General features: G+C 46.9%; 9 protein-coding genes and 1 non-coding gene across 11 annotated transcripts; 5 read left to right on the top strand and 5 right to left on the bottom strand.

Annotated features, from left to right (window-relative positions):
- Positions 1-128: 128 nt before the first annotated feature.
- On the bottom strand, positions 129-2,231 carry LOC136199214 (guanine nucleotide-binding protein G(i) subunit alpha-like). Its single transcript, XM_065989372.1, has 8 exons — positions 2,032-2,231; positions 1,769-1,811; positions 1,547-1,688; positions 1,305-1,462; positions 1,110-1,238; positions 849-978; positions 606-759; positions 129-517 (listed from the first exon to the last, which is right to left on the bottom strand). The coding sequence occupies exons 1-8, from the start codon at positions 2,147-2,149 to the stop codon at positions 327-329; spliced, it is 1,065 nt and encodes a 354-aa protein (XP_065845444.1). The 5' UTR covers positions 2,150-2,231; the 3' UTR covers positions 129-326.
- Positions 2,232-2,422: 191 nt separating this feature from the next.
- Positions 2,423-3,568, bottom strand: LOC136199272 (opsin-1-like). The gene has a single exon (XM_065989445.1). The coding sequence runs from the start codon at positions 3,566-3,568 to the stop codon at positions 2,423-2,425; it is 1,146 nt and encodes a 381-aa protein (XP_065845517.1).
- A 263-nt stretch (positions 3,569-3,831) lies between these two features.
- On the bottom strand, positions 3,832-6,358 carry LOC136199209 (nuclear protein MDM1-like). The gene is made up of 8 exons (XM_065989367.1): positions 6,273-6,358; positions 5,973-6,155; positions 5,715-5,917; positions 5,306-5,399; positions 5,134-5,258; positions 5,004-5,079; positions 4,905-4,949; positions 3,832-4,611 (listed from the first exon to the last, which is right to left on the bottom strand). Exons 1-8 carry the CDS (start codon positions 6,288-6,290, stop codon positions 3,931-3,933), a joined length of 1,425 nt encoding a protein of 474 aa, XP_065845439.1. The 5' UTR covers positions 6,291-6,358; the 3' UTR covers positions 3,832-3,930.
- A 41-nt stretch (positions 6,359-6,399) lies between these two features.
- Positions 6,400-8,634, top strand: LOC136199212 (testin-like). Its single transcript, XM_065989370.1, has 8 exons — positions 6,400-6,540; positions 6,743-6,828; positions 6,914-7,048; positions 7,097-7,154; positions 7,572-7,817; positions 7,874-8,089; positions 8,148-8,315; positions 8,369-8,634. The coding sequence occupies exons 1-8, from the start codon at positions 6,484-6,486 to the stop codon at positions 8,552-8,554; spliced, it is 1,152 nt and encodes a 383-aa protein (XP_065845442.1). The 5' UTR covers positions 6,400-6,483; the 3' UTR covers positions 8,555-8,634.
- Positions 8,635-8,644: 10 nt separating this feature from the next.
- Positions 8,645-10,009, top strand: LOC136199217 (rhodopsin-like). The gene is made up of 2 exons (XM_065989375.1): positions 8,645-8,714; positions 8,921-10,009. The coding sequence occupies exon 2, from the start codon at positions 8,932-8,934 to the stop codon at positions 9,952-9,954; it is 1,023 nt and encodes a 340-aa protein (XP_065845447.1). The 5' UTR covers positions 8,645-8,714; positions 8,921-8,931; the 3' UTR covers positions 9,955-10,009.
- Positions 9,850-11,559, bottom strand: LOC136199213 (protein Wnt-16-like). Its single transcript, XM_065989371.1, has 5 exons — positions 11,378-11,559; positions 10,868-11,124; positions 10,689-10,810; positions 10,484-10,621; positions 9,850-10,427 (listed from the first exon to the last, which is right to left on the bottom strand). The coding sequence occupies exons 1-5, from the start codon at positions 11,542-11,544 to the stop codon at positions 10,011-10,013; spliced, it is 1,101 nt and encodes a 366-aa protein (XP_065845443.1). The 5' UTR covers positions 11,545-11,559; the 3' UTR covers positions 9,850-10,010.
- LOC136199211 (uncharacterized) lies at positions 11,552-14,351 on the top strand. The gene is made up of 4 exons (XM_065989369.1): positions 11,552-12,385; positions 12,438-12,734; positions 12,788-13,343; positions 13,403-14,351. Exons 3-4 carry the CDS (start codon positions 12,975-12,977, stop codon positions 14,261-14,263), a joined length of 1,230 nt encoding a protein of 409 aa, XP_065845441.1. The 5' UTR covers positions 11,552-12,385; positions 12,438-12,734; positions 12,788-12,974; the 3' UTR covers positions 14,264-14,351.
- Positions 14,352-14,434: 83 nt separating this feature from the next.
- LOC136198920 (serine/threonine-protein kinase A-Raf-like) lies at positions 14,435-19,385 on the top strand. 2 transcript variants are annotated; one of them, XM_065988985.1, is made up of 18 exons: positions 14,435-14,525; positions 14,876-14,977; positions 15,128-15,292; positions 15,895-16,047; positions 16,107-16,160; positions 16,209-16,276; positions 16,330-16,422; positions 16,487-16,721; positions 17,122-17,203; positions 17,250-17,536; positions 17,646-17,751; positions 17,803-17,887; positions 17,962-18,138; positions 18,194-18,240; positions 18,404-18,522; positions 18,572-18,703; positions 18,756-18,890; positions 18,950-19,385. In XM_065988985.1, the coding sequence occupies exons 1-18, from the start codon at positions 14,472-14,474 to the stop codon at positions 19,142-19,144; spliced, it is 2,289 nt and encodes a 762-aa protein (XP_065845057.1). In that variant the 5' UTR covers positions 14,435-14,471; the 3' UTR covers positions 19,145-19,385. The 2 variants fall into 2 exon arrangements, with proteins under 2 accessions (XP_065845057.1, XP_065845058.1); XM_065988986.1 differs by having other exon boundaries at positions 16,330-16,439; positions 16,519-16,721.
- On the bottom strand, positions 19,223-20,070 carry LOC136198921 (uncharacterized). The gene is made up of 4 exons (XM_065988987.1): positions 19,939-20,070; positions 19,753-19,863; positions 19,495-19,694; positions 19,223-19,439 (listed from the first exon to the last, which is right to left on the bottom strand). The coding sequence occupies exons 1-4, from the start codon at positions 19,943-19,945 to the stop codon at positions 19,329-19,331; spliced, it is 429 nt and encodes a 142-aa protein (XP_065845059.1). The 5' UTR covers positions 19,946-20,070; the 3' UTR covers positions 19,223-19,328.
- Positions 20,071-20,394: 324 nt separating this feature from the next.
- Trnar-ucg (transfer RNA arginine (anticodon UCG)) lies at positions 20,395-20,467 on the top strand. Its single transcript has one exon. It is a non-coding gene; the product is annotated as a tRNA-Arg (tRNA).
- The last annotated feature ends 36 nt before the right edge of the window (positions 20,468-20,503 follow it).

Here is a 20,503-nt window from a genome sequence, read left to right as displayed (position 1 = left end):
CAGCGTGATTCTACGTGTTTAGATACGCGAGAGCGGCCCATCACGTAGTCTTGGCTGCTCGCGGGCATCTGACTCAAAAGGGCTGGCGCACGGAGAAGGAAGAATTCGCCAGCGGCGACGACATCACGTGCTTTGTCGTTCCCCTCAAGGGGGCATCGATCGAAATGAACGAAACACACAGGCAAAGGGAAACGAAATAAAAAGGGGGAACAACTCAGAGGGGGGGAGGGAGGGTATTAACCCTATCTAATTATCACGCAAATCAATAGGAATAGAGTTACCATCTTTTTCTCTCTGTCTCTCTCTCTCTCTCTCGTGACCTTCTTTCAAAAAAGTCCGCAATCCCTCAAATTGTTCTTGATGATGACGTCGGTGACCGCGTCGAAAACGAATTGGACGTTCTCCGTGTCCGTCGCGCACGTGAAGTGCGTGTAGATTTCCTTCGTGTCCTTCTTCTTGTTCAAATTTTCGAATTGAAATTGAATGTACGTCGCCGCCTCAGAATACGTATTCGGTCCTATTAATTAATTAATTAATTAATTAATAATATTAGGCACGACGAAACCAAATCCTATTTTTAATTTATTAATTATATTTGGACTTGCCTGTGTATTCGGGAAAGCAGAGCGTGAGCGGCGATTTGATGATTTTCGTTTCGAAGAGATCCTTCTTGTTGAGAAAGAGAATTATGGACGTGCTTTCGAACCACTTGTTGTTGCAAATCGAATCGAAGAGCTTCATGCTCTCGTGCATGCGATTCTAAAGAGAGTCAAGAAAATAAAGAAAGAAAGAAAGAAATACTACTACTACTACTACTACTAATTATTATTATTATTATTATTCTTTACCACTTCCTCGTCTTCGGCTAGAACCAAATCGTAGGCGCTCAGAGCGACGCAGAATATGATGGCCGTGACGCCTTCGAAGCAGTGAATCCACTTCTTTCGCTCGCTTCTCTGACCGCCAACGTCAACCATTCTAAATAATATTAAAAATTCTCAATACTATATACATACAGTATATGAAAAGAATCTTTAATAACAATTAATTATTTCAACTGAAACGAAGCATCTATTCCATTAATTAATTAATTAATTGATTTCTCTCACTTGAAGTGGAGACCCTTGAATTGGAAATGCGTTTCCACGATTCCCGTCGTTTTGACGCGCGTTCGAAGCACGTCCTGTTGCGTGGGAACGTAATCCGGCGCGCCGAGACGATCCAGCGAATTCAGATAGCTGAGAGAAGAGACGCGTGAACTCTCTCGCGTGCGCTGCGCGCGCGAGGAGAAATATTCGCGTTACTATGGTGCCGAATCGTTGAGCTGATATTCTCGCGCTCGTTTGAAGCAATCCTGAACGCCGGCGTCCGTCCAGAGTTTCTTCATGATCGCGACGGTTTCCTGAGTGAAATCCGTGTCGTCGCCGCGTCCGGCGACGCTGAATAGCTTTCGCGCGTCATCCTGCGAAAAGGAAAGACGACATTCAGTCAGAGCGCATTATTCAGTCATTTCGCCGGTACGTCACATCAGTCATTCATTGCTCACCGCGCACGACGAATCGCCGAACTCCAATTTGAGCGTTCCGAGCGCTCGTATGATGGCGAGCATCGATTGAATCGTATTGCTGTACACGACGGGACGATATTGAAGGCATTCGTCTTTCGAATACCCGTTCTCGTGTATGATTCTTTCGCGAGAAGAATTCGAATTAGTGGGCGTGGCACGGGCACGATAGCTAAAATAACTAAGGCGCTTCTCTCTATTTACTTCATCTGCTTCACGATCGTACTCTTTCCCGATTCGCCGGCTCCTGCGCGCGCGCGAGAGAGAGATATAGTTCGCGAAATGGGGGGATTCGGGCAATTAGCGAAGGTGCGACTGCACGGGGAGCGCGAACGCAGGGGAGGCGATAAAACGTAGTCGTGCTCGCACGAATGCGTTGGAACGGAGACGCGTTTGCGCTGGGGTGAGCCCCCCTTTCGGTTCGGCCGCGTCGCGAGAGCGCGCGCGCGCGCGTTCCCATCTCCTACCGAGTAGCAACAGTTTGACTTCTCGCGACGCCTTTTCGCCTTCCACTCGAAGCTGCTTGTCGATTTGCTTGCTCCGCTCGGCGGCGATCTTGTCCTCGGCGCTGATAGCACACCCCATCGGTAGAGAGTTCTCTCGCACTCGAATAGAAAACGCAAACAGGGGAAAACAGATCTCTCAAGGGCGTTAGCAGAAGATATCCTTACGGTAAACCGTAAATGAGTCAGCATGCGCAGTACAAGTTGAATAGATTATCACCGTTGTGCAAAATACGATTTTGACCACACCCGCATGGTTCAGGCTTCTGAGAGGCCTTGCACCCTGATTGCTTCCCCCCATGCACATTCTGCGCTACAAACTGATCAGCTATTCCTATTATAATAAAAAGTGGTGTCACGCAGCATCCGTGTCTTCGTCTATCGTCGGTAGAGGCTTTGCATTCAGTGGGGCTTCCTGCAGTCCAATTGCGCTTCCTGCAGACGATCGTCTCCGATTTGAGGCCGCATCACTTGTGCTACTGAACACTTGTTCAGAATCAGAAACGTAACAGCATTTGCAGCAGAAACGCCTCCTTCCATCACGATCACTCAAAAACATCCGGACCCAAAGCAAATAAAATAATGCATTGACGACAAAATTGATATTGAATATGAACTTAGTGATAGGCAAAAGAAGATCGGACACCGCTTTTCCCTTGTAGTATCGCGTAATTTCCGCCACGGCGAACGGAATCGTCAGAATGATGTTCGTCGCCACGATAACGGTAACGTAACGAAATGGCTTCGAGTGAATGATCTTCGACACTTTTTTCGCGACGCGCACCGCGGCGAATTGAACAGACTCCCTTCTCCCGGCGTTGGGAGGCGCTTTGTATTGAGCGTCCCTCTCCTGTTTCCTGCCTACGCGCAGAGCAATTGGCACGATGAGCAAATAGGAAACGATAATGACAAGTAGCGGCAAAGCGTAATTTATTCCGTAATGCACCGGAATGAAAGCTTGGTCGATATTCGGATCGGCGACGGCGCAGCGGTAAAAGTCCGATCCGGGTAGCTTTTTCAATCCGTAATCATTCCATCCCATGAGGGGAAGCGATGCAAAGACGGCCCCTTCGACGACTATTAGACAGATGAGCAATAGGACCCATTTCATGGTGAGACGACGTCGAAACGGTCGCGATATCATGTCGTAGCGACTGAAGGCGATTGCGGCGATCGTCCACGTCGACATGCAGTACTGGAAGTAGTGCACCCAGACGTAGGCGATGCAGACGCGCTCATTCGTCGCGCTGCTCTCGAGTGGATCGTAGAATAGTGCGGGCGAGAAAAAACTGTGCACGCCGCGGATGAGATCGATCGCCGCCGCGGCGACGACGAGAAGATTTCGCGACTTGCGATAGGCGCGAGTCCGCAGGGCCATGTAGAGAACGACGAGACAGAGGACCGTCTGAACGGCGGCCGGCACGACGGTCAGAATGACGAAGGCGCGACGCACCGCCGCCGTGTACAGCGACGCCGGCGGCGAGGACGAGTTGGAAGACATGAAGAGAGGTTTAATTGTTTCAGGAAAGAATAAGGATGCGTTCCGAGAGAGGGTGGGACGCGAGGATCTGATCTGAGAGCGACGTGGGTGTTCTAAAGACTTCCTCTTCACGTCTCACTCTGTTGTTTGTTGTTTTGATTCAGCGCTTGATCGCCGCTTACCTGGGCGCTTCTCTACCTCTTTCTCTTTCCACTCCTCTCGGAAGCTTAGTTAGAATCGGGTTGACCTTACGCACCGATGCACGTGACGCAATGGAAATTCGGTTTCGTGTTACGCGAGCTGAAAGCGAAGCTCGTTTATGGAATACAATATGAAAGAAAAACTACTGCAAGAAAAAATGCTAAACTGTGCTCTCCCTTTTTTCACGTCGCCCAGAAGTTTTGCCGCGTTTTCGCGCGTTCGAGCACTTGCGAGGGTTCGGGCGAGCACGTGATCGCCGCGCCACACGTGCACTTTCGTTCGCGTGGGAGTACGGGAACGTGGGGCGACTGAAACGTGTGACGGGAGTCGGACGCCTTCGGTTCTTGACCGATCAGAGGATCGACTTGCGGCGTCGCGGGAAGGGGGCCCCGGATTCTAACAGCGCGCGATTTTGGACGTTTCGATGACGGCGTTACTATGGGAACCATAGAAGATTGAAAACTGTGACGAGGCCCCATGAGCGTGCTGCAACCAATGAGAGGATCTTGATGATGATGATGATGATGATGAAATTGTTCGGATTCTACGTCTTCAACTACGACGTCATCATCCCTTGTTGGACTACCCGGATGAGGGTCTCGTTTTATGAAGAGTTGGTTGTCAAGGGAGCGGCGCGGAGGCGGGGGAGGAAGAGGAGCGGGTCTCGGACCTTTTCTTTCCGGAGGACGTTCCGGTTCCGGTTCCGTGGATAAGGAACTGAGGGACATTGTTTCGAGAGTCGAGGAAACGCGATCCCATAGATTGAGCTGGTCCGCTTCTAATTGGGCGAGATGATCGCGAGAAAAGTACGTTCCACGCGATCGGGCTTTGTAGTCGCGCGCGTGAGCTCGCAATTCCAAAACCTAAAGGGGGACAATACAATTAGTATAGCACCCCCGGATATAGTCAGGATGTTTGCACACGGACTGAATTGTTTAGGAGAATCAAAGGGAGTCATGACGTCAGAAGAACGTGTGGGGTTCCAATCAAATTCAGTACATTAAAAATTTAAAATAATTTAGCCTATTTGGTTAATTAATTAACGGAATCCTTAATGAAAATCAAAAGATATTGACGTCAGAACGTATAGGGCCAAAGTCAAACATTTAAAATTTACTATAGTATCATTTAGATTAATTATTTTTAAAGTATCTACCTGGTCAAACCAAGATGGATGCTGATGTTCATAATTATCAAATTTCTGTGCAGAAAATAGATGAATAAAAACATAATTCTATTTCTAAGCTAAACGTACTTTCGCTTTTTCGTGAACCCGTTTCGTTGGCGACTTATAGTGACTAGAATACGTTGATTTGTATCTCCTCCGTTTTCTTGCAGACAAAAAAAGTTGCCTCTTTACGTAGAGTTTCAAAATAATCTCAAACCTCTTCTCGCTATAATCGTCATCTTGTAATGATTCAACTGGAGATAGAACGGGTTTGGGAAGCGTTGGAGCCTTCATTGGCTCTCGGAGTACTGGAGGTTTGGGCACAGGAGTGGGAGGAGCGCTCTGAATACACAGATCAACTAAAGCGTCTACAGAAAAAGAAAAAGAACCTCGGAGTCTTGACTGGGAGGAGATTCACTCTCTGGTTCAGATTCTGCTTCACTTAGTGTAGGACTGCTAGGTGAAGGGAGAGTCCTAATAGGTCTAAAAACAAGTTCCAACAACTTAGTATCTAAGATCTATCATAGAAAGGACAGTTCTCTTATTAAATAATTAAATAATTAATTTAATTAATTGTCTGTAATGGTGCCCTAGAGACAAGTCAATTTCTGTGAGCAAGCTATGCACCCAAAATTATTAATTAAAAATTTGCTGTTTTAATAATTAAATATCACAGGTAGAAATTATTTTTACGGGCCACTGAAGCTGGTGAAAATTAAGTTTGATCAGTTATAAGACCCTCTTACTGACAACCGGAGTCGATAATTAAAATAGCTCCTTATTATATATCTCTCTTACCTCGATTTCGGCGCGACGAATTGACTTCTATACTCGGATCGCCGAGGAATGGAATCGGCGTCCAAAGCGCCCGTTATATTTCTCCGTTGTCCAAACAGAGCATGAGTAGCGGCTATGAGAGGCGATTCTTTCGGCTGAGGCGCTTTCCAGCCGAAATTGCGTTGGTATTCCGACTTGAAATGAAGTTTTCTCAGCGAAGGGTCCTTTGGTTCGAACGACGATCTCGAGTTACAGGAAGTACTGAGTGAAAAGCCTTACGGTGCGTTCTTCAGCGCGAGAGACGTTCTTATTATCGGTTTCGTCTTCGAGAGAATGGGCCGCGTTTTGTGGAGTTGCGACGGGGCAGGATTCGAAGTGAATCTTTCGCGTTTCTAGTCCGGCGCGACGTTTTTTGCTTGGAAAATATGCTTTTTTCGGCTGAAATTCTTCCTGGTATTCCGACTAGACACGAAAATGGCTCGTTAGCCGAAGGGAAAAGGCGCTCAGCGACGCGGCGTCAATTTTGGGTAAGGAGTGGGCCCTCACTATAAATTTTTGTACTCCTGCAATAGAGAATACCTTGTATCGCGCTGGCATACTCGATGAAATGAAGAGCGACGAAAACAAAGGGAGAAAAAACGCTTTGGGATGTACACTTAACGCTGAGTGGTCAAAAACCAATCATGTGAGACGCTGTTGCTATGAGAAGACTTAACGACGTACGGGAGCCTATTAGGAGGCTATTACCTGACACGTACATATCTTGGTCACTTCGACGGCTGTCAAAACGATGGACCCGGCTCAACGAAAAAGGCTAGAATCTGTTCGAAAGGCCGCGGTCAAACAGGTAGGTACCAGGAAGTGAGCACGAGTGCAAAATGAAAACAGTGTAGCAACCGCACTGTGTACGTGTACAAGGATCGACCCACCTAATATTGACGTTTCGCAGCAAAGCGATTCGTTCGCAAAGTTTTTTTTTCGAGAGATCGTTGGGGGGCCGTGGGAGGGAGGTTCCCCCGCAGTGTAATTTTATTTTCTTCGGCTTCTAGGGCGTTCTTTTCCACGACGTCGACGCCGGCGCGCCCTGTCTCAAATGCGGAGACGCTTGCGTCGGATTCGAGCTTCATTATTGGAGGTAAACGGCCTCCCCAAAAAGAGGCGGAAGAACAACGCCCTACGACAACAACAAGTGACGCCCTATCCTCGTTCTATAATAAAAGGAAAATTTGCAAGAATTGTCGATGCAAGCGAGAGGAGCACGATATTAAAGCGGAGGAAAATGCGGAGACGAAGCGAATGATAAAAAATCTCTTCTCGGACAATCCGTCGCCTGTCGTGCCGCGGAAGACGGAGCAGTTCGTTTTTTAGACTACAAAATTTAATTTTTTTGAATTTGAGTTTAGGGAAACAATCGAACTCGACGCTCGCTTCGCTTGGACTCCTAACGTGGGAAAAGATTTGGTAAGTCGTAGCTATCCACTTAATTAATTAATAAAAGAAACAGAGTAATGAAATGCTATACTCACAAGAACCTTTTGGCTACAGTAGTCCTACACGTGAATACGGCTACAGTATCTATATAAATCAAGATCATAAGTACTGTACATAAGCGATCAGTCACATGGTCAAGTACACACAGTATCAAGTGGCTCCAAGTCAAAGTCCCTCTTTTGAGCGATCACCCTTTTTTTATCAGAATCTGGTCACCTAAAAGAGGTGGTCTCACTTAACAGTACTTTGTATACAGTACAAGTTATTGGGCATATACAAAAGTGCTCTGTCAACAGAGGTGGTCGCTTACACGAGGAGTCGGCTACAGTACTGTAATAGAAGAGGTTTAGATACCAGGACAATGTCTATTTCTCTTTCTTATTCTAGGCTGTCAAATACATGGAAGCTTTGCCGGAGGACAAGGTTCCTGTAAAAGGAACGGACGGGCAAAAGTATCGACGCGATCAGCTCTTCAATCAATTGCCCGTCCACGACAACGACGTGACGCGATGCGACAATCTGACCGATGCCGAACGCGAACAAATGCACGAATTCGTTTTGAAACGAAAGAAAACGGCAATCGGGAGAGCGAGCGTGAAAGATCGTCGACCAATGATGGAAAGCGATGGATGGGTGAGAAGGGAGGGGGGGCCCCTTTTGAGGATCGCAAACATTTGAGGTACTCGTAGACGTGTGCGGAGTGTCGAAAAGGTCTCGAGTCGGGTTCCGTTGCCGTTTTTGCCGATCGCGCCGGCGACGACCGATGTTGGCATCCGGGATGCTTCGTCTGCTCCAAATGCAAGGAACTTCTCGTCGATTTGATCTATTTTTGGCACGGGGATAAGCTCTACTGCGGACGGCATCACGCCGAGCTGGTGAAGCCGCGCTGCGCCGCGTGCGACGAGGTGAAGTCGAGTCTCCAACTTTGTTGTCGTATTACTTCCTAAATTCCCGGATGTGTAGTTGATTTTCTCGAAGGAGTACACGCGCGCCGAAGACAAGAATTGGCATTTGAGGCATTTTTGCTGTTTTGAATGCGACGTTCAGCTGGGCGGAAAACGCTACGTTTCACACGAAAATCATCCTTACTGTCTAGATTGCTTTGACAGACGCTTCTCCAAAGTCTGCCAGGTAACTAATACTTAAAACAAGATCTCAATCTTACGCCCTTGCATTCATTTCAGAGCTGCGGTAATGCAATTCCCGCCGATGCGCCCCATCTAACACACGGCGAACAAAACTGGCACGGAACTGAACAGTGCTTCAGATGTAGCCAGTGTTCAAAATCTCTAGTGGGGCAGAAATTTCTTCCGAAAAATGGAAAAATTTTTTGCTCTAAAGCATGTTGGAAGAAATCAAACGATAGGTAGTTTTCTATTCCAACGCCCTGAGTGTGTGAGTCTCTCTCTTTTGTAATCGAATTATAGTGGCGTCACGTCCCATCTCGTAATCGAAGTCCCTACGTCGCGTCCTATTCTCCCACGCCTTTCTCGTTGAGCGCAGCGCAATTTGTTCGACAACTGGCCTGAGGTTAGTCCATAGATCTAGCTTTGTTGGCTCTTGTAACCATGCCAAGAACTAAAGCATTCATGAAATGCCCAAAAGCAAACAACGAAGATCCCTTGCTTTGTTTGCACACAGATCTCCCCTTCGCTCTTCCTCCTGAAAGGAGCGAGCTAATGTGGCGCCATCCTTTTGACAGTAATCCGTCCAGTGACCCGTCCTCTTCTGTCTAGATCGAGTCGCAATGAACGGAACGACTCTAATAGGCAACCCTAATTTCACGGCAATAGTTCTTAACGACACCGGGCGTCAGGTGTGTCTCGCGCTCATCTTTGTTCTAGCCATCATGTCCGCAGTTCTCTGCTGCGTTGTCATCTACGCTGCAATAAGAGCGAAAGTGTATCAAGAGGCTCACGATCTACTGATCATTATTTCCGCCGGAGCTGATTTTCTAAGAGCTGTTCACGGCTTTGGTCTTCTATTTTTGTACTGGTGGCCATTCAGAGGTGACGTATCGTCCGGCGATGAGCGATTCTGCGTCACGTTCGCTTGGCTTCATTATTTCCAGTACACAATTTCAGCGTGGATAATGGCTCTAATTGCTTTTAGCCGCTACGACCTAATTGCTCATCCCCTGCATAAGACTTTGACGATCAGACGAACACTTTCGATTGTCGTTGCTATTGTAATTGAAGCCACCATCTTTGCTTCGCTTCCTCTAATGGGATGGAATCAATATTTTCTTACACGCACACCTACCGTTGATGTTCAGTGGTTTTGCGTTTTTGCTGATGCTAGTCTTAACAAGTCTCACCGTTCCTTTGTTCTCGTTCAATACATCTTGAACTATTTAGTACCCTATATTCTGGTAATAATATTCTATGCACTAATTGTTCCTGTGGCACTCAAGTTTCGAAAAAGAAATCGACGCCGGCTCAGCGTAGGCAATATACAGCAAAATGAACAGCGAAGGACATCGTCACGAAAGCAAACAGTAGGAGATTTAGTGAAGACCAAGCCCTTCATTTATATCACCATCATCATTGCAAATAATATCATATTGACTTCTCCTTATATCATCTTCGCCTGCCTACGCAATTTTTTCAAAGTCAAGGTGGAAGTCTACGCTACATTTCCTCTCGCGCTCATATTCAATCTCAGCTTTGCCGTGAACTCGATTTTGTATTGTATGTGGATACGAACGATAAAAGAACGCATAGCTATTTACTTCTGTTTCAAGTTTTGTAGAAGAGGCGAGTCTGTATAGTGTCGCCCATGCAGTTAGCGACTAGTAGCCTATATTTTTAGAATCTGTCACTGTATCTACTTGCACACGTGGTAAATTCTCTCCACTTGGCACTCGGCACATTCCAATCGGCAGCACCATACGAACTTGCAGGAGCAGGGCCGCGTGATGTTTTGTTTGGCCTCTACGTAGCCGCGACCGCAGCAGAGTTTGTCGCAGCTGTTGGCCTTCGTTGACTTTGGCCTGCACTCGCGCCCTTTCGTTCCAAGCGAGCCAAACGTTTTATTGGGCGTGCAGTAGTTAGTAGACTTTGCATCGCAGGTGAAACCCTGTCTGCCGCAGGCTTTAGCGGAGCTGCAGCCTTTGTCGTAGATTATGCGCAGGTGCGCCGAGACGCTTTCCAACTCTGGCACGCCGTAGAACTTGTGAGGTATGCGTTTGATTGCCTTCTCTATTATCCAACAGCGTTTCCACTGAGAGAGGCTTTCTACGCGCTGCACAGGAAAGATTTCTTCTACTTTAGGCTACGTGACAAGAGGGGGAAACCTGCCTTTGCACCGAGTTTGCTGCTGCAGCGAAGACTCGTCAGCTTGAAGATTCTCGGCTCGACGTATTTTCGATAGACTTCCAGAGCAAAGTCAACGTTGTCTGAACGCTTTTGGCAGTTACCCGATTCCGGTAGCGTCGTCTAATGAATGCATGGAGGGAGAGGTATCAGATCCGGCAGGGGGAAAGAGCACGTCAAGTTTTCTTACGGAGTTTATGATGGGCAGATCTGGAAGTGGGCATAAGGATTCGTTTCTCGAGCAGGCCCGTGCAATTTCGCGGGTTATTCCGGCGGCGACGATTGCGGCGACGTACTGCTGTTCGAGTGTGCCTTTTGCAAAAACCGCGACAGTGCATACAAAAACGACTTTCTTTGAGGAAAACCGACCTGATTTCATTAGTCCCAGAGTCGCGACGGAGCAATTCCATTTCTCGTGTTTGAATTCCTTTTGGCATTGGGCGAGTCCTCGGGCTGCGCCGCTGATGACGTAAGGAAGGAGATTTCCGTACCGCGACGGCAGCGGCAAGCCGGAGAATTGCTCGCCGAGCTCGGGATTGAGTTTGAGGCAACTCGCAATGCAATTAGGCCCAAATTTGCCTTGTTCTGTGCAATTGCACTGGCTTAGAAGCTCGACAAGGAGAGCCCTAGAAATTCGATTGGCATCAAATCGAATCACGTCGCCAGCCTAAGGACTGCTAAACGGCGGAAGGAGCGGGCAATTGGAGGATAATGAAAATAATCAAAGAGCCCCCTCCGTGCGCGTAGCTGAGGAACGCGCGGACTTGAGGGGAGAGGGGGGGGGGGGGGGGGGGGGGCTAGCTCGATCGATCGAAGAGGGGAAAGACGGATGTAGGACGATCGAGTAGGAGGAAAATTATAAACAGCCCGGCCTCTTACCAGAAATTCGCTTCAGTACGAGCGACTTGAGACTCGCCAGTGGTCGACGCTGCAGTTGCAGAAGAAACAGCCAGCAGAGCGACGTAAGCAACGAGGAGAGTCTTGAGCATGTTGGCAGTGGAAGAGCACGGTGCTAACTGAACTGTTATCACCGCAGACTGACTCATTTATGGTTGTGGGGGCCCCGAGAGAATGCCAGACAGATTTAGAGGACGAGGCGGTGCCAGACTAGAATAGCAACAGCGAGGCTTTGAGAGAGAAGACAACTCGATTAATTGCCTCGCCCCGGGGCCCGGTAGGGGGCCACCTCGGCTAATAAGATTGATTGGAGCGGCGGAAGTGGCGCGCCAGTACGCTGACGAAATGCGGCAGAAATGCCGTTGCAAGCGGACGTCAGTCGTATCAAACACAAGGGCGTGTTTGTTTGCATAGGAAGGATCCGGAATGCTCGCGCGTCTGTCAGCCCGAAAGAGACGACGTCAGGTTCCCGGCAAGGTGGAGGCAATCTGCGATTGTTTAACATTTTAAAACGATCGCTTGATGCGCAAAGTGGCTTATCGAATATCGCGGTCAGGAAATAGTCTGGCGCCGTGGCGCCCAAAGTCTCCGGGCGGCTCGGCGCGCGTGGGAAGGCGACTCGACGGCGGATGCTTGGGTGTACACAGCTGATAGAAGGCTCGGGCGGGAGGGACTCACTGATTGAATAATTGGGTATTCTACTTAGACGAAGGCTTGATTTAGAGTCAGCATGACGATTTTTTTAGAAGGTCAGTGCTCTAGGGCATGCTGTCGCAATTTTTCGCGTGCCTTTCATTAGGACTGTGGTTGTTGTATACACCTTGGAGGTCCGTTTGTACATAGCACGTACTGCTTCTGTTTGGCAAGAGGAAGGAAATCGGTTGATGCAGGGCGACGCGTGACGCTTTTCCTTTATGTCTAGTTCTACATTGGAGCCCCTTCTAGGAGTCCTCAAGGTGGTCTCGTAATGCATTTCTATTGATTATACAGGTACGTAGCTACATGTTCAATTGTTGCCGGAGCTAACTACAACATGATGCAGGGATAATGAAAGTGGCCCTCCCGCGGCGCGGATCGAGTCGAAACCGCGGGAGTCGGCTTTCAACTTCGCAGGACAAAACAAAACGAAAATGCAAAACTTCTTGGATACGAGGCATCGATCTAATTCTAGGACTCGCCGTCTGCCCACAGATGGTGTCAAGCACATGAATTATTTATCGTGGACCTCGTAAATATTTTCAGTCAGCCGAGAGCACCTGTTTAGCTGCTGAAACCTAATTTCTCAGCTCTACTGCTCTGCGCCTGACCGTAGAGGCAGGAATGAGGAGGAGAAGAGGAGGTACTGTCGCTTTGTCACGTGATACATGGATGGAAGCCTTACCGTCGCTTTAGAGCTGAAGTTACAGTGCGAGAGAAGACTATATTCTTACCTACAACTTTTGCTCTACGTCACTTCCCTCTGCTCGCAGATCACAGCACTCTATTTGGGCACGGATTGTCTCTACAATCCGTGACTTGGGTCGACTAAGGTGGTACTACGACCTCCCGTATTCCTGTAAGCCCGGATAACGTTAGCGAAATGGCGGACAGAGATCGCTCGATAGCGATTCTCATAGCAGAGCACGCCTGCCTGGAGATATGGAAGAAATTCAAATCGCACCACATTCTCGAATCGGACTCGTGGGAGTTGACTCTCAAGGAAATGATTCGCGGCGTCTTCAACGGACACCAGTCTCCGTCGATCGAAATTCACGTTACCGTGGCGCAGATATGCTGTCGCGTGTCGCGCGGCGTCCGCTTCTTTGACGAAGCGAACGGAGGAAATCGCATTCGAGCCAAAATGTCCGATTTCGACGAAACGATTCGATTGCTCAGACGTTTGCAAGAGGACGAAGGCGTGCGCGACTCCGAAGCGATCGAAATTGCGCTCAAAGAAGCGCACGTGCAGGTAAATCGACGTTTCGCTTAAAAATCTGTAAAAAATCATCGGAAAAATCATTGCGTTAGCGCGCGTTAGCTGATTTGCACAAAAACGGACGCAAAGCGGCGGGATCATACGCTAAGTCTCACGTGAGTACAAAACGACTAGTCGATTTGCTGCAAGATAAGAAGCGCCTCGAGTTGTACGTGAACAAGCACAATTACGAGAAATTCTCGAACAAAATTGTCAACGCTCTGACTCCAATTGCCGATTCATTCTCCGAAAGTACGCTAGTCCGTTTCTACGACTCCCAGATGGAAGGCATAACGCTGCGAGAATTACTCGAGCTGGACAGAGACGAAGAGAACTCTGCTTTGCCTCCCAATCCGACCCCACGTAAGTCCACGGCTCCCAAATTGCGAGCCACGTCGAAACGAATCGTCGACAACGTTCCGGATCCTCTCGACGATATAGATGTTTCGTTGTCAAGGTCCAAGAAGAAGCGCCCTAAATTGGTTGAGGATACTGAGTCTTTGTCAGAAGATGATGAGGATGATACGGATGATGCAGGAACTTTCTCGAAGAAGCGAAAGGTTAGGCCTCAAGATGAGGACTACGATGATGATGATGATGATGACAGCAATGATGATGATGATGATGATGATGATGATGATGATACTGTGGAAATTTCTAAAAAACGAAAGTTTCCCAAGAGTCCTCTCTATAAGCACCGAAACGATTTGGAGTCTCGTTCGATAAAGTCTCCGAAGCAGAAGCGCGTTGCTTGGACTTCGGAAGAAGTTGAATATTTGAAGAAAGGCGTTGCTAAATATGGCGAAGGCAATTGGACTAAGATTCTGAAAGCGTACGACTTCTTGAGTTGTCGCACTTCGGTTTCCTTGAAAGACAAATGGCGCAATTTGCTGAAATATGATCATATGGATTAGCGAATTTAATTAATCTTTTGCATGTCGTGGTCTTATTGTTCCGTTGCCAAAGATACGACAATGTAGAATTAGAGATTCTCAAATATCAGTCCACATGGATATATTTATTATTTTGCAAATCGCGTGACCGGATAAACGAACGAGTCCGGGCTCCGTTACGTTACGACCCTCCCGTACGTGACGTCATTCTCGTTCCCTAAAAAAATCCATGGAGCCGACAGTCCCCCAGAATCGGCGCAACAAAAGCAAAGTCGAAGCCGAGGTACAGCGCACCAGCATACGCGCCGCCTCCCCTTCTCGCACATCGCGCCTCGAACGAGCGTTTTTCGCTCGTCGAAGACGTTTCGCGGTTTCGCCTCGAAAAGCGACCGTAAACGAACGACTGCCCGTCGTAGCGCACCCAATGCTTGTCGTAGAGTGCGCACGCTTGCAATAGCGACGCAGAATCGAGCGAATAGCGCTTCGCGAGTCCTTCGCTGTTGCACACATAAATTAGCACGATTCCGCTTACTCGAATGCGTCTCCGGGACCTTTTTCGGCGATTTGACTGCAATTCGCGAGACCTTAGTCTGCCTACAGTACACGAATGTAGTCTAATTTTTTTTCTTTTAGCTGCGACACGTCCTCGAAGTCATCGGCGTTTTGAAGAACCTTTTGGAGTCTCTGACGTCGCAAATTGCCGAACAGAAGCAGTCGCCGGCCATGTACATAGAAGTGCGTTCGAAAACGAAAATAAATTAATATTCGTATTAGCATTTAATGAATACATTATTGGTGAAGACATATTTATTTAGCTACATCTATGTATAAATTATTGTATTAGCATCTTTAGTTTCCATGTATCTTAATTAATTGTTGCCGCAGCACTATGAAGATGTGAAAGGAAAGATCAGTGAATACATGGCGAAAGAGAAACTGCTGCGGAAAATTTTGGAAGAAAGTGACGATATCAGGCCGCTGCCGCCGCCTATGGTTCTGTCGCCAAGTCAACACGTGCGAGCCTACTTGCCTCATCAACAAAGAACCATGGTAAGAGGAATGAAAAGACGAGATGTCTGATGAGATAGGGAAGTAGTTATTAGAAGAGACCAAGGCAGGTAGAGGCAAGAGGTAGGCTTATAGCGTATACGCGTAAGAATCAATAACTTATAGGATAGAGACGCTGAAGGCATTATATGTGGAAAGACGTTTAGACGTTTATTATACGAAAGCGTGTGGCAGTACCTCTGTCAGTTAGACATGATATTTGCGTACAGGAACTGTAAGGAGTTCCCACGCCTGGGATAGCTATTATATGTACATGGTGCTAGTAGCTCACGTCATCTAACTGATATGTTAGATGAGCTAAAACTAATGATAGAATTGGATCAATTAGAAAATGTGAGGATGGGTTAGGAATAATAATTTCTTTTGTAAATAATTTCACACCATCTGCTATAGGCTGCGGCAAACCGTATATTAGGTCTGCACCTATACCCACATTACATACCTAGATATGTTAAAAGTCCTGATGCCTCTACATATAATCTACAGTTCTTGTATAATAACATGGATATATTGTACGCTCACAGTTAGAAGTCTTGGCGCTTTGGCTATAAATCTCTGGCTATTATGAGTCGTTGTGATTTTAGGTTCTCGTGAGGCCGAACGTTACGATTCAAGAGGCGCTCCAGAAGGCGATGCGAATGCGCGGCATGACGTGCGAAACGTGTTTGGTCTATCGATGCAATTTTCGAAAGCTCATACCGTGGGACACGAAACTCACGGAAATTGCCGAAGAAGAAGTAGAAACTCGAGCACCAAATCAATTCAATCGACTCAATATCAAAAACTCTTTCCATAGATATCGATCGAATATAGAGAAGAATTCGAACTCGCTAGCATCGAGCATAACTTCGTAAGAAAAAAAAAGATTAAATATCAGATCTATCATCTTTTCTTCTAGGCGAGAAAAACGTACTTTAGTCTCGCCTTTTGTGACGTATGCCGAAGTCTTTTACTAAGCGGATATAGGTAAGCGTTTGTTTTCGTGACGTCGACATCTAACGTCGTTCGTCTTTTTTTAGATGTCAAACGTGCGGTTACAAATTCCACGAGCGCTGCGCCAGCAACGTTCCGACGCTCTGCACTCCCGGCGATCCGAGCAACGTCTTTCGAAGGCATCCGAGAGAAAATCGTACGTCGCTCTCTAATCTCCCTCTCGTTCTCTCTTCCCACCCGTAGTATGTTGAGTAAGGCAACGAACTATCCCGTAGTGCGTCATCACTCGAAGGAAAAGGAGGAACGCGGAGGAGGAGATGCAGTGGCAGAAAAAAGCGTCGATCCCATCGTAAGCGGGATTGATATTCAGCTTCGAAAGCCGTCGATGGACGACGACGAAGAGACGGACGAGTCGGTGACGAGAGAGAGAACGCACTCGGCTCCTCACATGCAGAAAATATTGCAATCGAGACGAGAGGTACGTTCGTATTCGGGGGCGTTCGTAATTCCTCAATCATCTTAGTATATTTCACTTGGCGGCTGAATGTCCTAAGATAACTATGTTTGTGAACTTTGACTGCGTAGTTAGGAGGAAATCGGCGCTTTCGTGCGAAAACGTCGACATTTCTCGACGGTTGCGTTTGAATATAATCATATATATATTATTAAACTTGCTTGAATATGTTCAAATGAACCAATTGTTACACCAAAACCCAATGTGACCTATACCACTATATGCTAATAATCGTTGATTTTAAATCAAACTAAGGCCTCTATAGCTCCACATATCATAGATAGTACACTCTGAGACGTCAAGAGTACTTTAGAAATTCCGATAGCCTAAATGCGACGATAACGTTTTTTTTTTCTTATAATAGAGGAGAATTAACGCCCGTTCCTTGGAAACGGATCATCCGCGAGTTCGCTGTCACAGCAGCTCCGTCGCTTCCATGGGACAAAGTAATCCTCCCCTGATAGTCCTCTCGTATATTTGAGACGAGTCTAGGCGTTTCGACGTCGCATCTCATATCGCCGGTCGCGCGGCGCGCGGAGTCGATGCATCCGCCGACGACTCCGCCCGCCGTTTTCAGCGGCGGCGTGAGTCATCGCGTCGAGGACGAATTCTCGTCCGTCGTCACGGTGAGACGAAAGTCGTCGGGCGTCTCGACGTCGTCGTTCGGCGAATCGCGTAAGGTCTACTCGGTCGACAGTTCGACTTTGCTGGCCAAAGAGAAAGACAAGCAGGCGATTCGCTTGCGATCGTTGAGTTCCCCCTTGCAAAAAGGAAAAATGGTGAGAGATTATTTATTCGTTTTTTTTAATATATGTAATTGACGAAGTGCGCGCGCGAGGGTCTAACAGAGATGTAGAGAGAGTATCATATGAATTTTTTATCTCTAAGCGCGAATTGCCGAGTGACGACTGGGAAATTCCGACTGATAACATATCTATCGGCGAACGAGTGGGTTCGGGTTCATTTGGAACCGTATTCAAAGCATATTGGCACGGTACTTGATAAACCGCTCTAATTTATTTATTGATTTATTTTGCGCGCCCAGGAACGATTGCCATTAAAAAGCTTAACGTGCGCGAGCCGAATCCTTCCCAATTGCAAGCGTTTAAGAATGAAGTTAGCGTGCTTAGGTGCGAGCGCGGGAATTTTTTAAAAAAGAAAATCTATAATCCGATGGGGGATTACGGGCGAGACGTTCTTTTAGCAAAACTCGTCACGATAACATTCTTCTATTCATGGGATTTATCTCGCGTCCGTATCTCGCCATTGTGACCCAATGGTGCGAGGGATCGTCGCTCTATAAGCACATACACGTGTTCGAGAATCGTTTCGAGATGCTGCAGCTCGTCGAAATCGCTCGGCAAACGGCCCAGGGAATGGAGTAAGGGCGCTCCAACGTACTCGAGGCCAATTCTCATTATTATTATTTGCTGCAGTTATTTACACGCGAAAAAGATTATACATCGCGATCTGAAATCAAACAGTTAGAGCAGCAATATTGTGCGGCTGCACGCCGATTATCTAAATGGTTATTTTTGAATTCAAAAATATCTAACGCTTTATTATTAATTAAATCTCGAGATAATCGGACGTTCGGCTGTACTAATACTAAGTTTCTCATTGAATTTAATGAAAATGGCGCGTAGATATATTTCTGCAAGAAGACTACACAGTGAAAATTGGAGATTTCGGCTTGGCCACCGTTAAAACTCGTTGGAGCGGCTCGCAGCAGTACGAACAGCCGACTGGCTCCATATTGTGGATGGTTTGTTAGATATACGGGAACTCTTCGAATTCGATTTTTAAAAAATTAGGCGCCCGAAGTGATTCGCATGCAAGACTCGACGCCTTACACTACGAAATCCGACGTTTACGCGTTCGGGATCGTAGTCTACGAATTGGTAACGCAAACGTTGCCATATCAACACATAAAAAATCGCGATCAAGTAGGGGCAGTTCGAAATTTAGCGCTTGTATATCGATTAGAGCTTCTTCTAGCTTATTTTTATGATTGGGAGGGGCTACTTGAAACCGGACTTGTGCAACGCGCGAAAAGACACGCCGAAAGATTTGCGTCGCGTTTTTAGCGACTGCGTCAAAACGAAGCGAGAGGAACGACCCGAATTTACGCAGGCAATCGAATTTAGAACAGTTTTTAGGCGCTCTCTCGTAGACTCCCGTATGTGGCGTAGGTTCTTTCCGAATTGGAACGATTGGTTCACACGATACCGAAGATTCAACGCAGTACGTCGGAACCGTCGCTAAATCGGGCTCGACTTCAATCGGACGAGTTTTTCGGCTCTTCCGCCAGTCCTCAGTCACCGTTGGACAGCCCATTGGGTTCGTACGAGCCCTACGGATTTTATTCACTTGCCGGCTATTCGTAGTTTACAGTCGATGTATTATTATTATTATTATTGGTAGTTATAATTAGGACGACTCGAGCTTGATATTTCGTTCTTTATTCGAGATTTCGGACAGAAAAACAAAAGAAGAAACAAGACACAGGTTCACAGAGACATACAGTACTTGTAGATAGAAAGTTTTCTCTCGCAACTTTTTTTTTGGTTTTTACATGCATCTGTGCTTGTGAAGATACTCTGCGATAAATTTGACGTGTCCTTTTAAGCCGGTGTAGTGGCGCATTTGGTCTCCAGCGTGTCCCATCATTCCTCTCAGATGCTAAATAAATATTTTTCACGTGCACGTGATATATTAAAGAAAATTAAAAGCGTACCGCTTTCAAGGCGTCCCATCTGTGGTCATGTTGCGGGTGCATGCGATGTTTCATGGAATTGAGTTGGCTGAAGAGCTTTTCCAAGTACTGGTGGACTCCCGTATGTCCGTGTGCTTTGTACCATTCGTTCATTTTATGCCAGAACGACCTGTAACCTGCAGTTCCGTGGAGTCGATTTGAGTAGTAGAATTTGCCGTAGCCTTCGCCGTTGGTTTACCATTGGTTTTTTAATTAATAATAATTAATTCATTTACTAACCGGGACGCTGATGTTGAGCGTGACCTCCCTTTTCAACGTGGTGCTCCACGAATTTGTGCAAAACCATGTGAGCAAGAAGGTGAAGCCTGTGCAGAAGATGACACATCGCCGCTACACAGTAACATTCAATTAAATTAGGGATAAAATTGTCTTAGATTTTCATACTGTACAGAACTAGATTCTTACACTGCATAGGAGCATGATTAGGAGGAGGACGATGAGGCTGATGGCGCCAGAGGGACCAACTTCGCGCTGCGTTTTCCGCGCCGCCATCTCCAAGTTCGTCTTCACTGGCACTAAGCTCTAACGAAGTGCAAAGACCGAACAGGGTCAGCAGAAGAATAAATTTCATCTTATCGGTCTCAGATGAACGTGTAAGATCTTCTGAAAGGAATGAGCTTCGACAGGGATTTGTTTCGTTATAAATAAGGACTTGCTGAAATTAGCTGTAATAGGTAAATTGCTATTATAATAACAGCGATTTATTTCCCGTGGTAGAAGCGGAAATTTTAGGTCTGTTATGAGTGGAATTTGATGCCAAAACAAGCAATGAGCTTGAATTAGGGAAGTCTTGTGTACAGTTGGTCCTAAGCTTTACTTGTAGTCTTATATTAACAGCAATAAATAGATTGTTCTCAATAGGACCGCGTGGCCTAATGGTCAAGGCATCCGGCTTCGAACCGGGGGATTGAGGGTTCGAGTCCCTTCGTGGTCGACTTTTTCTTTTTTCTTTTTACTGCTTTGACCTAAA

Source organism: Oscarella lobularis, chromosome 20 (assembly GCF_947507565.1).
Source record: "Oscarella lobularis chromosome 20, ooOscLobu1.1, whole genome shotgun sequence".
Classification (NCBI taxonomy): Eukaryota; Metazoa; Porifera; class Homoscleromorpha; order Homosclerophorida; family Oscarellidae; genus Oscarella; species Oscarella lobularis.
Note: the sequence above shows the minus strand (reverse complement) of the source record. Positions and strands in the feature narration are given on the sequence as shown.

What these genes read in the sequence shown, in the direction of transcription:
- LOC136199214 (XM_065989372.1), bottom strand. Translation starts at nt 2,149, where the DNA reads ATGGGGTGTGCTATCAGCGCCGAGGACAAGATCGCCGCCGAGCGGAGC. An exon ending in AGTCAAACTGTTGCTACTCG is followed by an intron (nt 1,812 to 2,031) that starts GTAGGAGATGGG and finishes GCGCGCGCGCAG; the next exon opens with GAGCCGGCGAATCGGGAAAG. An exon ending in TTCAAGGGTCTCCACTTCAA is followed by an intron (nt 979 to 1,109) that starts GTGAGAGAAATC and finishes AATATTATTTAG; the next exon opens with AATGGTTGACGTTGGCGGTC.
- LOC136199272 (XM_065989445.1), bottom strand. Translation starts at nt 3,568, where the DNA reads ATGTCTTCCAACTCGTCCTCGCCGCCGGCGTCGCTGTACACGGCGGCG.
- LOC136199209 (XM_065989367.1), bottom strand. An exon ending in CTCCCAGTCAAGACTCCGAG is followed by an intron (nt 5,259 to 5,305) that starts GTTCTTTTTCTT and finishes CTGTGTATTCAG; the next exon opens with AGCGCTCCTCCCACTCCTGT. An exon ending in ATCCATCTTGGTTTGACCAG is followed by an intron (nt 4,612 to 4,904) that starts GTAGATACTTTA and finishes GTCCCCCTTTAG; the next exon opens with GTTTTGGAATTGCGAGCTCA.
- LOC136199212 (XM_065989370.1), top strand. Translation starts at nt 6,484, where the DNA reads ATGGACCCGGCTCAACGAAAAAGGCTAGAATCTGTTCGAAAGGCCGCG. An exon ending in GAAAGGCCGCGGTCAAACAG is followed by an intron (nt 6,541 to 6,742) that starts GTAGGTACCAGG and finishes TTCGGCTTCTAG; the next exon opens with GGCGTTCTTTTCCACGACGT. An exon ending in TTCGAGCTTCATTATTGGAG is followed by an intron (nt 6,829 to 6,913) that starts GTAAACGGCCTC and finishes CTATAATAAAAG; the next exon opens with GAAAATTTGCAAGAATTGTC.
- LOC136199217 (XM_065989375.1), top strand. Translation starts at nt 8,932, where the DNA reads ATGAACGGAACGACTCTAATAGGCAACCCTAATTTCACGGCAATAGTT.
- LOC136199213 (XM_065989371.1), bottom strand. Translation starts at nt 11,544, where the DNA reads ATGAGTCAGTCTGCGGTGATAACAGTTCAGTTAGCACCGTGCTCTTCC. An exon ending in TCTGGGACTAATGAAATCAG is followed by an intron (nt 10,811 to 10,867) that starts GTCGGTTTTCCT and finishes TTTTTGCAAAAG; the next exon opens with GCACACTCGAACAGCAGTAC. An exon ending in GCAGCAAACTCGGTGCAAAG is followed by an intron (nt 10,428 to 10,483) that starts GCAGGTTTCCCC and finishes TTTCCTGTGCAG; the next exon opens with CGCGTAGAAAGCCTCTCTCA.
- LOC136199211 (XM_065989369.1), top strand. Translation starts at nt 12,975, where the DNA reads ATGGCGGACAGAGATCGCTCGATAGCGATTCTCATAGCAGAGCACGCC. An exon ending in TCAAAGAAGCGCACGTGCAG is followed by an intron (nt 13,344 to 13,402) that starts GTAAATCGACGT and finishes TCATTGCGTTAG; the next exon opens with CGCGCGTTAGCTGATTTGCA.
- LOC136198920 (XM_065988985.1), top strand. Translation starts at nt 14,472, where the DNA reads ATGGAGCCGACAGTCCCCCAGAATCGGCGCAACAAAAGCAAAGTCGAA. An exon ending in CTTTTACTAAGCGGATATAG is followed by an intron (nt 16,277 to 16,329) that starts GTAAGCGTTTGT and finishes GTCTTTTTTTAG; the next exon opens with ATGTCAAACGTGCGGTTACA. An exon ending in CCGAGCAACGTCTTTCGAAG is followed by an intron (nt 16,423 to 16,486) that starts GCATCCGAGAGA and finishes TCCCACCCGTAG; the next exon opens with TATGTTGAGTAAGGCAACGA.
- LOC136198921 (XM_065988987.1), bottom strand. An exon ending in CGCTCAACATCAGCGTCCCG is followed by an intron (nt 19,695 to 19,752) that starts GTTAGTAAATGA and finishes CCAACGGCGAAG; the next exon opens with GCTACGGCAAATTCTACTAC. An exon ending in GATGGGACGCCTTGAAAGCG is followed by an intron (nt 19,440 to 19,494) that starts GTACGCTTTTAA and finishes ATATTTATTTAG; the next exon opens with CATCTGAGAGGAATGATGGG.